Below are 15,610 nucleotides of genomic sequence, written 5' to 3' on the forward strand. Positions count from 1 at the left end.
TTGAATAAGCTCATTGATCTCTCTGTGTTTGAACATTGTTGGAAACATTTGGGATAATGTAAGTACATAATTATTCAAACTCGCCTCTGTCCTGCCTAGTGTCGTGTAGTATTTGTAATTTTGTGTGTTTTTTTAAGGTCTGTTGTTGCTTCTGTTTTATCTGTTTCTTCTTTTCTCTGTTTTTATGGTCTGCTGTTGTAATTTATTTTACTTGTTAAGCACTGTGTGACCTTGCTCATGAAAGCTGATATATTAAAGCAACACTATGTAACTTTAAAAGTCATTCTGGAGAAAGATACTCGATGGTTGAGTCGCATTCTCATTGTCAAATGCCAACGCTTTGGGATAACAGTTCAGGTCCGACGCCGAAGACCCAACTTGGTATTTGACGAGCATACCCCACCACTTGCCCAATGTTAGCTTGGATGGATGCCCATCCCTCCGCGACACTGCAAAGGATAAGTGTTACAGATGATGGATGGATGGAAAGAGACTCAACAATCTCCTATCTTTCTGCAGAAAGTTACATAGTGTTGCTTTAAATAAAGTTACTGTTTCTAACTCAGTGGACTAGTTTCACAGTGTGGTATAAGTACTTAGTAAAGGATCCTGAGTGCTTTTTCCACCACTGATTTGGGACAACCGAGAATATCATAACACACATTGACTCACGGCAGCTCTTTCTCACCTCCACTCACTACATCCGTGTTTAATTGCTGCAATAAGGGTTTCAAAGGTATCCCCCGGTATAACACGATGACGCAGAAACGCCTGCTGTCATATGGGGTTTCCATTTGCTACCCAGGATGTTCTGTAATAACGTGAGTTAGAATAGAAAGTCTAACCATGCCAGCCAAGGGAGGAATGAAAAATCCAAACAAAGGAGTAAAAAAAAAAAAAAAACAGTGAGTGGGTGGCAGAGGCTTTCAGTCAGGCTTTATATCAGCTGCCAACTGTGCAAGGAGACAAAAATGGCCATTCCCAGCATTCTTCCTTTTTCAAGTACAGTAGCAGCCCCCCCACCTGCTCCTCCCCCCTATTATTTCTGCTGATATAACTCCCCAACTACACATCTGTGGAGAGGAGGGAGCGCAGGGGGGAGATGCATTATTGAACAGTGTCAGCGGCTAATATTAGAAACAGCGGAGTGCGGCTGCAGCACCAGTGCCAGGCGGGGAGTCTCTAAAGATAGAAAGGTCATCAGTCACTGACACACTGGACAGACAAGGTGTCATTATCTACCATAAGCCCAGGTGCTGTTTTCTGCTTGATCGGCAGCAAATGTAGCAGTAGGTTTTCATTGGAGCTGCGGGTGGGATGGTGAAATAAAAAAAAAAAGAGCTGATTGAATCTGTGGTGGGAGTCACCCGGAGAAATCCAGAGGAGGAGTGTGTGATGGATTGTTTTGTCATTCAGTATGAATTCCCGGTGGAAATGAGCTTTTTTTCTCCTCCTCTTCACCAACTGAGCTATATTTAGCCAGGATTTCCTTCCAAAATGGTGCAGTATGCCTTCAATGTATTCATATACTGAACCATAGGATGAAAATGCATTTTCTTGCATATGCTTGACACTGTAGGTGAAGGAATAATATTTAAATAACTTATTTAATGCGAGCAACAAACTTGAACTGCTGGCTTTATGTGAAGCCTCTAAAATCCTGGCACAGAGGAATCATTTTAGGTTTCTTTCCAGCATGAAGCACTCAAATAAAGCTGCCCTAAGAATCCTTGTCAATCCCCCCGAGATCATTAATTTATTCCGTCCTTGTAGAGACATTTAAACAACTATAAATTACAGAGTAAATCTGTTGAACCCTCAGTTTGCCTTTATATAACAAGCAACTTCTCTCACTGCTGTGCTACAGGTGCACCCTCTTTGTCTTTTAAGACACACACCCTGCTCGCTCAGTATTATGCAAGCCAACAGTGGTGCTCCATCCTCACCTCACCTTTACATAAGCTGTTGAACATTGTGAACACTGTTTTTTTCCTCAAATAACAATAAGATGTGTCCTTCCAGTTAATACCAGGAATAGATCAGGGAGGCAGTATTCTTAGCCGTCTCACAGACAGACGATAGGTCTTGTTCTCTAGAAAGTGTGGGTGGCACTCTGTGCTCTCCTGTGTGTTATTGCACAGCTGGTTATGTAACTATGTGGCGTTCCCCCAGTTTGATACGCTGGTGTTAAAGAACTTGGGTCTTGTGACACATTCACACACGAGACTGCTGCTGTCGGTCTTTGGACGTTACGTTTCTCGGTTGTGTTAGAAAAGCAAGTCGTTCTATTAATGTCCTGGCAGGAGAAGCAGCGTCTGTCTGTACATGCTGCACTCCAGAAAACTGTGAGAACTGTGTGTTTGTTCTTTTGAAAGCATCCAGGAATTTACTTAACACTAGTGTGATTCTTGTGCCAAAGGATTACCGGGACTTTATTCCATTTGGTTTGAATAGATATACCACTTCCCCACTTCTCATCTTCTCGGTTTTAGTTTTTTTAGAACAGTTGCCACGCTGCAATATAATAAAGAGACTTACCAGCGCGAGGATTGGCCGTGAGTAAAAAGCATTACACCCAAACACTCTCCCCTCAGCAGTGGCAGGTTACACAACATAAATCAAGTCTGTGCAAAACAATTAGATGATCCGCGCGGATCTGATTTTTTATCTCACCTCCTACTGTGTGGTGTTATGTAACAGAGGCAATAAGCATATACTGTAGGGTTACCATGCAAAAAACCCCGCCCAGACCTGTCAGCGGTTTGCATCATTGCACCATGATAATATTAAGGGATTACAGCGAGAAAGATACTTCAGCAAGCACAGAATACATTTTGCAAACAGGCGTTAAACAAACAAAAGGTGTATTCATCTCTAATACTCCAAACACAAATGTAGAAATGTAAAGAATATTTCATGTCTTACTTGGCAAGTTTCATCTCAATCTGCTGGCGGATTTCCTGGCGCTCCTGGTCGCTCCTTGCTGGGAAGATATTCCTGTCCTCCAGCTCCTGCTTGCTGGGCCTGTTTCGTAGTTTGACAGCCAGCAACTCCTTCCTTAGCCTGCGAGGAAGTGTGCCTGCAACCACGCATTAACACACATCAACACAAAGGGAACTCTAACTTGCTATCATGCATTGTAGACTCTCAACTCTTAACTATATGCAAAACCCTACAGTATATGAATTAAGCCTTCTTATCCCTCATACCAAATGCCAATGACCACTCAACCTCCACCAAACATCCACACCAACTCATCGTTACTCCCACTGCAGTTTGGAAGTGTTTGGACAGACATTCTGTTGTTTTTGCTCTGAATGAAACAATGACTATAAGGTTAAAGTGCCAACTCTCCACTTTAAGGGTGTTTGAGATTGTTTTTAACAACTGTGCAAACGACAGTACAGCTCCAAAAACCCAGAGCCACAGGTTCACTGTGTCAACCGTGTCAAGCTGAATATTTACTGATTTAATGAGGACCTTGAGGCAGAGGCCGATTGTTGCTAGATGCAGACTATGCAGTTGCATCGGGCTCCTGAAGCCACCAGGGGGCCCCCAAACAGCGTACTGGAGTGATGATCTGGACTAATTTTATTTACTGGCTTTCTGGAAGGTAGAGGGATATTTACATATCAGTTTGTTTGTTTTTTTCCTTGAAAAATTTCCTCATATTAGATATAAACATTTTAACAAATGTTTCATTTATGCATATTTGGCATTTGTTATGATGCAGATTCTGTAAAGCCTGTAAGTTTTCAGGAGTTTCTTGATATAGGGGAGCCCCAAGGTTTCCCATATATTGTAATTTTCTCTAGGTTTAAATTGCCAGGGTAAATTTCAGATGCCTATTTAAGTACACCACATGCACAGACAAAGTTGGGGCCTCTAAACAACATTTGGCATAGGGCCCCCAATGTAAAGGGGCTCAAATAGAGTTTTGCAACTATTATTTCTTCAGATAGTATGACTGTATTAAAATTGCATTAATTGATCGTTTTGAATTTTTTTCAACTGTTCACTTGTTATTTTTATGCTTAACGTATTTTTTTCTGTCCCTTTTGAGTTTCCTGTCAATGTTTGGTTGGGTTTAGGCCACACAAATACTGACCACTTTGGGTTAAAATACACCCTTTCACAACGATAAAAACGTTTTTGAAAAAAGAACTTCTCCTATGTACGTATTTGACACTGTAAAAACATAATTGGTCAGTTTTATTGATGGTCTGGAAGCAACAGTGTGATATATATATAATGCTTTCTTTAAGTTGTTATGGTGAATTTGTTTGTGTCAGTTATCTATTTACACACCCAGCAACTACAGAGCAACATCAGCATTCAGCTGGAGTTGTGTTCAGGACCATATATTTTGGCTCTGTTTTGGTCTCTACCAACTCCTACATAGCTCTTTAGCAGCTGAATGCTCCACAGTGTTTACCAGTAGTTACTATCTTTGTCTGTCTGTTGTTTGATGCTGAGCACGTAACATACAGCAGATTTATCTGAGCTTTTTAGGGAAACTTCTGCCTGCTGTGGTTGGAAAGACACTGATGGAAACAGTAAGAGTGAGCCAAAACAATGTTGTGGACCTAAAGTCCAAAACAATGAGCTGAAAGACACTAAAATGCTCAGGAGAGCTAGAGAGAACTGTGAAAACGAGTGATAATTCTCTGTGGGTTTGTCACTTTAAGCAACTCCTTTTATATTACACATTCATTTGACCCATTGTTAATATGAAAACATTAATTAGTGCAGCTTTAAATTGTGCTCATCCCAAACATTTATTAAATGACATGACAACAAATTAAAGGCCTGGTAGTATACAGGTTGGGAGCAAAGGTTGGTCTCTGAGACACCTTAACCTTGTAGTCATTGTTTTTTAAATCCAATGTGTAAAGTAGAGGTCCAAACAATAAAAAAAAAATGTGTGAATGTCAAAATGTTTACAGGCCGTACTGTAAATCACACTTCAACCCACCAGAGATGACAGAGTCGTTCCAGCCTTCCAAGTCAGTGGGGAGGCCTGAGGTGTTGGAGAAGCACTGGTCCAGCCGCACGTTCTCCTTATTCTCCTCCGCCTCCTTCTTGGGCCAGTCGGAGCCTCCGCCTCCCACACAGCCGCCCCCCAAAGATGATGTGTGTTGGTTCTCGGAGCTGCAGGAGCGAGAGAGCCGTCCGTCCGAACACCAGAGCCGCGGGGGTGAGCCCTGCTCACACCCTTCGTGGACACTGAGGGAACACAGGGGAGACAAATTAACGTTTATAGCAGCAACATCTGGAATTTAAATACAGAAGATTTTCATTCCACAAAGCAACATATATATCATCAACATATCCTATTAAAAGGGTTAATCCTTCCATTAAAGCCAGCATTAGCTTTAACACCAGCACGACAACAAACAAAGCAACATATTTGTTTCTCACAGTCCCAGTATGTCTGAGTCAGGACGCTTACACAAACAGATGTACGAGGTCAACCTGAGGACTCACCTCTCCTGTCTGTTCTTGGAAGCGAAGGCTCTCTGCAGTTCCTCCATGATGCAGCTAGGGGGCATGGGAGGGTGCATCATATTGCCTAGATGTGGGGACCCTGAGGAGTTGGCCAGGGACCCTCGCAGCGGCAGGGTCATTGAAGACAGGCTTTCTGTGGCCCTGGGTGGAGGCTCCTTGGGGAGGTAGGAGTTGGGCAGGTGAGTGGGGAGTGACACAGGGCCTGAATCTGAAAGGGAGGGATGAAAAGATGAGAAATGGAGGTGAATTAACAGAATTTCTCTCTTTTTTCATTTTCTTAACCTCATCATTTCGTGCAGGCTGTAGTTTATCTCAGGATACTGAGCTGAAGTTTGGGAAACGCATTTACATTTGTACTTACATTAATCATCTCATGACCCCTCAGATTTATCTTACTGACCTCCAGGATTGGAACCACTCGACTAAACTAGTCTATAGTGTGTAAGTTTACAATTCAAAGTAGCAGTGACAGTACAATTCTGATGACATGGGGATTGCTGTATCAGTTTTAATACTAATAAAAATAATATTTAATATATAAGTCACAGGGTGGCGAACAAGCTCTTCTACTCTGTATGGAAACATCTGCGTTTGTTATCTCTTTCTGTTCAGATTTTCTTCATTTTCAACCCATCTGTAGTTCAAACTGAGCAGAAACAGGTTTCATACAGCCGCCCTGTGAAGCACTTTCGCTGTATGTGACATACGAGACACTCACCATCTCCACCACTCAGCTGGGGCAAAAGTTTCGGAGGTACTTGTGGTGGAGAAGTTCCTGGAGGAATCTCCTCTTCTGGTCTGTCTTCCATCTGCTCTCCCAGGTCCTGCAGCCCCTCAGGTAAATCCCCGGCAGGGTGCAACTCCTCGCCACCATCCTCATCCGGTAGTTGTATGTTCTCCTCCACCCGTTCACAGTCCTGGAGAGGGGCAGCTACTGCAGAAAAAAAGAGATCAATTTGTTTGAAAAAAGTTACGTCGCATTTAAAGGCAGCTGGTGGAAACAGCTTATAAGGCAAATCAGGCGGTTATGAAGCAATTACTATACATCACAGCCTGGTTATAACTGGCATGACTGATGAAAACATTGCCTGCTTAAACTAAAACATACATATTGTAGACCTCTCACAGAGACAGAGAGTGGCAGGCGGCAAACAATGTCATTGAATTGTCTTTGCTGCCCTCTAATGGTTCATTTGTGGAGGTTCGATTCAAACACAAGTGTGTCAGTTTCGTCTGCTTCATAACTTTGTGAATATCATAAAAAATACACAATTAATTCAAATAATTACTCAACAGCAGGTTTTCTTGGTCAAAGAAAGCAGCATAAAAAACAATCCCTCCCTCTCTATTAGATTGTTTCAAGTATTTCATCAAATTGATCACAGCAATCTCACACTCTCATATTGATCTTCTATGAAGCTGCGGAAAAGACACCCACCCACTATACAAATCCATTTTTCCCTCGCCTGTTGCTTCTGCAGCTCTATCATGTCCATTGATTAGTTGACTGGACAGTACAGCGAAGGATTGACCCACCTGGAGGGGGATGCTCCTCCTCAGGACCAAGGTATTCCACACTGCTGACTGTGAGGTTTGGGTGCAAAGGTCCCCCGAATCCTCCGAGCAGGACTGTGCCATCTGAGCAGCAGCCCTGGGTGGGGGAGTTCGGGTCGTGGCATAGAAGACTGCTGGATAATGCTACATCTGGGAAAGGATCAGAAGTGGAGAATGATGTGCAGCTGTGGTGATTTCTGTGTTGTGGATAAACAAAACTAAACCTCAATTCACTGCAGGCTGGGACTTTTGGAGGAAATCAGTCCATTTCCACTGCAGGGACCAGGGTCTTAATTAAGTTCAAGGGACATTATTCACCCCCCAAAAAGTCCCCTGCTTTCCAAAAGTTCATGAACCTTGGGGATGGGGCTTGCAGCACTGAACATTTATGATTGGTCGGGTACTCGCAGCATTTGTTACAGCCACCGTTTTTAGTCTGCTTCCACAAGTTTGTTTTTTGTTCATTATGCTTTGACACATCAACACAGACTTACAGAAGAAAGCATACAACAGGTTATTATTATATAGTTATTATATTATTGTCATTTTATTTATATCATTGTTATTGTCACGTGTGAAAACAATTTGTTTGAAACAGCCATTTTTCATATGTTAGCGGACAAATTGCTTTTTGCGGTTGTTTAATGGTGGCCTTAAAGGGCAAATCACCACCGCATATAGAAAAACACTACTAGAAAACACAAAAAACAACTGCAAATAACAAAACACTACTGCAACAACTACAAATCAAAAAACACAACCGTGTTTTTCTCGCAGTGTTTTTTCATTTGAAGTTGTGATTTGCACTTCAGGGCCATTGTAGTCTTTAGACTGTGGAGGAAACACAGACAACAAAAGGCTGAAAGAACCTTTAAGATTGTTGAAAAGTACTCCCTGCCCTAAATTTTAATACGCTAAATTTCCAGGTATGTTGAGTGTAAATGTGTCTATTGGGAGCAGAGTTAGAGCACCTGCTGGAGGGACACACTGAAACACTGTCAACAGACCTCTGATGTGACCGACTGTCAACATTTCCCTAAGTGACATTCCCTCTTTATGTCACCTTGATTCAATAACGCTCTCCATGACAGCCAGAGCATCACATTTAGCCTTGTGTTCAGCAAATATAAAGCTTGACATACTGCAGATGCCTGCTATGCCTGCTTTTAAAAGCAGGCCCACAAGGTCACTGTGTACTGTTTCAGCGGAATTGATTATTGTTGCGTTATCATTTTACACAATTCAGACTTCCAAATTAATGGTTGGGAGCAAACTGGAATAATTTGAGTTTTGTTTTACAGTTTTTGTTCCTCATCTTGCAGGAAAGTGCTGCTACTAGTTTTTAGTCCCTGAATGGTTCAGGCCCAAAATACATCTCTGATATGCTTGAAGGCTCTTAGACCAACAGACTCAGGTCAGGTGGTACAACCCAGAATCAAAACCAAACCTGGTAAAGAAACATTTAGCTGCAACAAACTGCCAGAAGATCTTAGATTCTGGAAGTAGACCACTGGTCACTCCCGACAGGGAAGTGACGTCTAAGGTTTCTGACTAAGCTCCATTTGTGGGTTCTCTGTCTGGTGCTCTAAAAACACACAGTCCTGGCTACTTCCATATATTTTTGTTTTATTCTGCTGTATGTGCTTTGTGCTTTTTATAAAACGTATATCTTTTAATCCTCTTTTAAAGTAATATTCTATGTTTCTTTTAATCCTTTTGTTTCTATTTATCAAAAGCTCACCGAATTATAGAAACAAACGTTCCATTGTTGTTGCTATGTGTCTCTCATGTGTTACCATTACATTTGAGCTGCAGAGCTAAGCATCCAAGTTTTTCTGAGAAATAAACACCAGGAGATGTTTGAAAATCCCCAGTAGGTCGTTTAACAAAGCGTACCGCTGTTCTGAAGGTGTTTCCAGAATTCCTCAAAGAGTCGTTTAACCATCTGGATGAAAAAATATAAACACAATAAAATGTGTTTTAAAATCTGTTTGTTCATTTTGTACAACATGAACCAAACTTAAAGCATTCATCATTTATATTCGTCTCTGCTGATGTTGCATTCTGGATTTGAGTTTTTTGAGCAGAATAACGTTCACATTCTCACTGAGTGCTAGGACATAAGTCATTTCTCATTCCCTGGATAGGAAACAGAGCAGAATCTTTTGTCTCTGAGCAGTTTTTTCATTCAGATGGTTGGACAATTCTTTGATCTGGGAATACATTCAGAACAGCAGTAAGTGTAAAAATCAAACAACACCGAATCAAAAATATGAGTCAGTGCGAAGCCAGCGAGCACCGTTTGATTGTCTCTTCCTAGCAAATGCTGCGCTGCTCATCTCAGTGGTTTCAACAAAGCAAAAAATGTATAAAAGTCTTCTCTAGCATCATTATAAATTCAAACAGTTGGAGGATGACTTCACCCAAACTTGTTCGTGCATCTGTTTGTGGATGTGAACCTGGAAATCTACTTCTACATCCGGCGTCGTACCTGTGGAACTCTGCTTGAGCTTCTCGTTTTTCTTTTTCCTCCACTTCCACGGCTTGAAGATGCGCCCCAAGGTGGCCAGCTTGCTGTTGCGTCGGATGGGTGGAGTGTGGACCCCGCTCACCAGGCAGCCGGTTCGCAGCACCCTCTGCTGGTCCACCAACTCTACTGCAGTGACAGTGGAGATAGGAAAGAAGCCCAGAGGAGGGTTGGGAGTTGTTACAGGGGGATGAAATTGGGTGAGGGTGTGAAGCAGGGAAAAAGAGGGCAACGAGTGTGAAGGGTTTAGGGTGGAGGGATAATCACCAAGAAGTAGGTGAGAGGAGACAGAGAGAGAGGGAGAGAGAGAAACCAGAGCACAATTAGTATGCCCACCTTACTGAATAAACCATGATGGACTCCAAGTGCTGTGAACAGATTGAATTAGACAGACTAATCTGATGAAGGCACACTCCCTCACGGCTGTTATTTCCCCACGAATCCCCTCCCACCAAGATACGCGTCACACATCAAAATAAATAACTCTCGCTCTCCAAATTTGGAGGGAACATAAGAGCACACAGACACAGAGAGACTCATAAGACTACAAAAGAAGCATTTCCCCCGAGACCAACAGGTGTGCCAGCCTCGCTGCTTTCCCAGAAACAGCATCAGACTCTGCTGCCTGGAAAAACAGGGCTGATTGTTTTATTGTGTCGGCCGTCTTTTTTTCTAATGTACTCTGCTACATGTTTATGTCCTCTGTCCGTGTCCTCCAAGTGATCAGTGTTTTCACACAGGCGCACATATCTCTGCAAGATGTTCCATAGTGTCAAAGAACAGGCACTAAACATGGACAGCATGCAGTGTGTTTTTCCCATTGCATCCCAAAAATGTGTTATGTGTTCATGTCTTCCATGTTTCTTATGATTGAGAAAGACCCTCCCTGGGTTCACATTAAATAGGCTAATGAAAATACACATCAACTTAAAGACACACAGAAGGCCATAACCAAACATGCTTTAGACATCATGAAGTGAGTTAGTGAGCTGATTACCTCTGCAGAGGAAGTTATGTTTCCACATGGATTACACAAAAACTACTTTCTCCCCCGTTAAACTTTTGGTGCGGGTCTGGATAACAAGACAGATCAAGGAACATTTCTCACTTTCTTTTACATCAGGAGATAGGGCGTTTTCAACATTTTCATTAACTTGTCAGGGAATAATGCATGAATCTTGATGGAAAAAAATCAGGCCTATTTCGGTGGCTCGTATCTTTAGCCTCTTTGGCCCTGGCGGAGGTATGCTAAAAGATTCAACAGATTTTGTTTCAGTTTATGGAGCAACTTTTCTCTAGCATCATGTTATTATAATCACCAACTGATACATGCTAGCATGCTAACCAGCTAGCAGCAGATCCTAAAACCTCCTCCTCCCAGCAGTCCAAAGCTCCGGTGCTAGCACTGTAAACACCAAACACACCATCCAGCTAGCTGCACTGCTAACTGAGCTAACAAGCTAACAGTAGCTATAGTCAAGGAAGTATAAACAGAATACAGTTAGCAGTTACTCTGGTGATATACTGCCCCTATGTACTGGGTGTATGAATTCAAATGCACCTTTAACACATTTCTAGGAAACTTCTAACAGGCTTCACTTCTGCTGATCACGCCAGCTTAACTTCCAGCTAGTTCCTGTACGTCCCCTCAGCAGGACACTGAACTGAAGTGAGTTGTTGCAACTCATTTCCAACTAGTTTCTGTCAGGTCAGTAGGTACAAACCAGTTGCAAGTCTCCAGGAAATGTATCATTAACAACTATTCATTAATTGCTTGTTAGAAAATAGAAGAATGTTATTCATAAAAAATATGACATTATAAATATAATTATTGTGGTAATGTAGGGCCAGTTTCAAAGAAATTTCAAATGCTTGGTAATTACCACCTACTTGCCATGAAATATCCAGACCTGTGAAATGAAGTGTTACCAATTCATCTATATTAATGAATGAGCCGTCCCCATCTACTGTGCAACTATCCCTGCACTGAGATCCTTTTCCTCTCTCTCCAAATGTAAACTTGTATTTCAATGAATGATGGCTGTGACTCATATCAGCCAAAGTGTGGGTCTGCAGATCCATGTGCGCACATCGCTGCCGGGCTGCCCGCATGCGGTCACAAAGAGAGCCAAGAAAGAGGAAATGTACAGCGATTGCCATGTATTCAACAGCTACATACGTCAATGTGACAAAAAAAAAACGCAGCCATATCTGCCTTCGGGAGGCTGATATCTTTGTTCAAATATTCAGCTAAGGAGGAGGCGAGGATTTGTGATGGGGGAGGTTGGGGAGAGGAGGAGGAGGGCGGCGGGGGGTGCAGAGTGGCTCAGGGTGTGATATGGAGTACAGTGATGGAGGAGGGAGTATACAGCTGACTCCTTTTCATTTTTTTTTTCTATTCTTGCAGCTCCTTGCTTCTTCCCTGAAGCACATGGGAGGGGAGTAGGTAGTGATGGGAGTGATGGGTGGATGAGAGGAGAGAAGAGGAGAGGAAACAAGGAGAGAATAGGAGGAACAAGGAGAGGAAAGAAAGGGAAAGGTGGAAAGGAAAAGGGAGTGAGAAACAAAGAAAAGAGAACCAAGAGAGAAAAGGAGAAAGAGGAAGAGAGGAGGAAAGAAAATAGAATAAATTGTAGTGGTGAGAGGCAGGGGAGAATCAAGCAGACAAGTGGAAAAAGAAAACTACTTGCAAGACAGAAAAAAAGAGGCAGAAGTAAAGGAGAATAGATGAAAGGAGGTAATTTCCAGTTTAGCGTTTGACCGTAAAAGTTCCGGGAAACAGGTCAGTTGACCATGCACACCCGTCTCACCGTGTCATCATCACTTCTGTCACACATGCAGCGTGGCAGACGTGGCGCCGCACGCAGAATCCAGGTCAAGCTCGAAGGAAGCGCACCCAGTCGCGCAGAGAAAAAAAAAAAAAAAGCTTAAGAGAAGGAGGAAGGGGGGGGTAGGAGGGGGGAGAGGCGTTGTGTTTGTGTGTGTGGAGAGAGAGAGAGAAGAGAGAAGGGGGGAGAGGAGGAGGAGGAGGTGGGGTCAGGCCCGCTGCTGTTGCCATGGCGACCACATCCAGATGCTGCCGCAGCAGTGGGAGCCAGCGGGAGGAGCGAGCCAGTCTGTAGCTTAGAGGAGAGGAGGAGAGCAGAGGAGCCCCCTATACACAGACACTGCCTGCCACATCTAAAGCCAGTGGCAGCGCCCAGTGCATTGTGGGTAGGGGGGTGAAGCCACATGGAGGAACGAGATCTGTCTGCATTTTTGAAAGAGGGAAGGAGATGGTGGGGGGAGGAGGAGGAGGAGAGAAGGGGGATTCCAGGGAGAGGAGGCGAGAAGGAGAGATGGGAGGGGGCTGTTGCTATACGGAAGAGCTTGCAGGAGAATGTGGGCTCATCCAATCACGGAGCGGCTATTTATAATGCATATCAAGTAACTCTTCATTTTTCATAGAAGGGGTGGTTGTTGAGCGAAAATGACAGGAGTCTGGGCAAAGCACAGGAATTAGGTGAAAACACATGCATGCACATGGAGATTTCATTTATCCGCCCGGATGAGGATGTATGGACGTGTGTGCCAGATAAGCATGAATGGACTACATGCACCATGTGGGGATGATGTGCGGTTCTAATTAATATGCCAATGCTAAATAGGATTTATTAAATCCATGTGTCATGCTGATGCAGTGGACCAATAGTCTGTTTGCTGTCCGCCCATAGTCCTCTCCAACACAAGTCTGCACACTGTTATTCCAATCAGGCGGTGGCGTCACGGCTTTACACAAGATAAAAGATTAAACTCCAAACAGAAAACACCATATAATTCACTAAAATACCTCAGGAATGCTGGCAAACATAAACTTTGAATGCTGAAGTAGTGCAGAGCGAACTCAGAAATGATTTAAGAGTGGAATAAAGTGGGCAATATGATAATGTGACTTGGCAAGAAAGCTCCAACAGAGAGTGTTAGTGTGCCACCAGGGACCACACCCCACTTAACCAGCTTGTCAGCACATTCAGGAGCATAAGATCTCTCCCCACATGCACACACACTGAGCACATCCCCCTTCCCTGTGCCTAAGGTGAGCTAACAAACAGATATGTGCTGTACTCAAACACAGGAAGTCCAACATTGAAAGGCAACTTTATCAATGATGAAGTGCCACACACCCAATCTCCCTGTTGCGACACTGACAAAGACTGTGAGTGAGCAACAAATACAGCTGAATCTGTTTCTGACCTTTTCAGATTTCACAATGAAAGGGATTCACACTGAGAAGTAGTATAGTATCAGCAGCATAGTTTCAGCAGTGAGCTTGTACGAGGGGAAGCCTTGCTTTGCTGAATCACCTGACATGCCGATCTAATGAGTGGGTTTGTGTTTTTAAAACTGTCTCTTATTCTTTAGTATTAAAAGACAGAACAAAACAGCGACTGAGGATTAATCTAGTGGGACACAAATGTGTCAATTACTGCGACTCTTCTTACAAGCACAAACACAATCAGCCCTCAGATTTCTGGAATAGCAAAGTTGAAAAGGCTTTGGAGGGCTGTCAAGTGGTGCAGGAAATACTATTTGTCCTTTGAGTTACAGTACAACATAACTTAAAACGAGTACAGTCTACAGTTCTATTTTCATTTGGTTAGCTGAGGCAGACAATTTGAAGAAATTTGCCTGATACTTTAAAGGGGCTCTCCAGAGCTTCTGTGTTGTGCTGGAAGCCGGTTGTCTATTTATGTTAGTAGACTCCTTTTCTAAACTAACGTTAGCTTCCGTTGCTCTCTGTTAGCTGAGCAGAGAGAGGCTCTGAGACGAGGCAATCGAGAACGTGTATAAAGTCGCATCCTTTGGACTGTCGCAGAAAATCCGACACGAGTACTTCACAAAGAAATCCACTGTCCAGCAGCATTCAACAACTAAAGGAAATTGTCCACAGGCTTGTATAGGTAACCCAGAGAGACAGGGAAGCTCTCATTTCTCATTTAGTTATGATCATACGCTCATCATCGCTAACATAGGGACAATAAAAAAGCAATTTATGCATGTAAAGTGCAACAAATTGTTAAATAGAGCCCCTTTAAACGTTTTATTTTGCAGCCATTCTAGTGGCTCTAAGAATGTCCGGTCTACCATGTTTGTCCAGACTGAAATATCTCAACATCTAACAGATGGCTTACCAGACATTCATGGTTCCCCAAGGATGAATCCTGATCATTTTCAGTGTTGTAAAAGGTACCAAAAAGTCGCACTTGAGTAAAAGTAGAGATATCCTGCATTATATATATACATTTAAATGTATGTACTTATATACTGTATACTATCGATTGACCAATTACCTGCTTGGCTGATTATTGGAGCCAATATCTGACATTCTTTTGATTATCTAAATTAGTGTTTTATTTAATCTGATTGCCGATAAAATAATTGAATTTAAAACGTTCTGCTTTGCCTCTGAAGCAGCATGCAATCTGCAAAGTGACGAGTAACTGAAGTTATTAAATAAATGTAGGTGAGGATTAGGGGTTAAAATATTTACCTCCAAAATGAATTAAAAAGTACAAAGATGCAGAAAATGGAAAGTACACATTATACCCATCTGAACATTAGCATGCTAGTATTGTTATTGTGAGCCATGGATCCAATAAGGGAGTACAGCGTCACAAAGACTTCTACAAAACTGTTGGACGCCTCAAACTGCAAACGTGGTCAGTTAAAAGTCTTTCTATTATGAAAGAAAAAAAATACGTGACACCAGATGTGCGGCTAACATTGCTAACTCTTGCAGACTTTCCAAATGTTATTGGACAGAATGGCTCAAATTCTGAAAGGAGTCATTTTGAGGGGGTTGTGACGCTCAAAATGGCTCCTTTCACTATCAGAAGAAAGTATCCATAGTTTGAGAGCCGCTTCATTCACAGCGGAAACTAATGGAGCCAGTGTGCATCACGTGTTGTCGTAATCACACGATTTGGCCACTATGTCAAATTGGCTGCAAAGCTTGCCGCTGTTCCTTGTTCCTTGCTTGTT

The 15,610-nt window shown here is 42.7% G+C and overlaps 1 protein-coding gene across 1 annotated transcript in view; it reads right to left on the minus strand.

The window, feature by feature from the left end:
- Positions 1–15,610, minus strand: part of phactr3a (phosphatase and actin regulator 3a) — a 36,728-nt gene that overhangs the window by 4,547 nt on the left and 16,571 nt on the right. Inside the window, exons 2-7 of the mRNA XM_073471026.1 lie at positions 9,554–9,718; positions 7,045–7,212; positions 6,227–6,442; positions 5,488–5,716; positions 4,976–5,226; positions 2,926–3,079 (exon numbers count right to left, since the gene is read on the minus strand). Of these exons, the coding sequence (XP_073327127.1) occupies positions 2,926–3,079; positions 4,976–5,226; positions 5,488–5,716; positions 6,227–6,442; positions 7,045–7,212; positions 9,554–9,718 (1,183 nt within the window). The remainder of the gene's footprint in view (positions 1–2,925; positions 3,080–4,975; positions 5,227–5,487; positions 5,717–6,226; positions 6,443–7,044; positions 7,213–9,553; positions 9,719–15,610) is intronic.

This window comes from Pagrus major, chromosome 7 (genome assembly GCF_040436345.1).
Source record: "Pagrus major chromosome 7, Pma_NU_1.0".
In the NCBI taxonomy this organism is placed as follows: domain Eukaryota; kingdom Metazoa; phylum Chordata; class Actinopteri; order Spariformes; family Sparidae; genus Pagrus; species Pagrus major.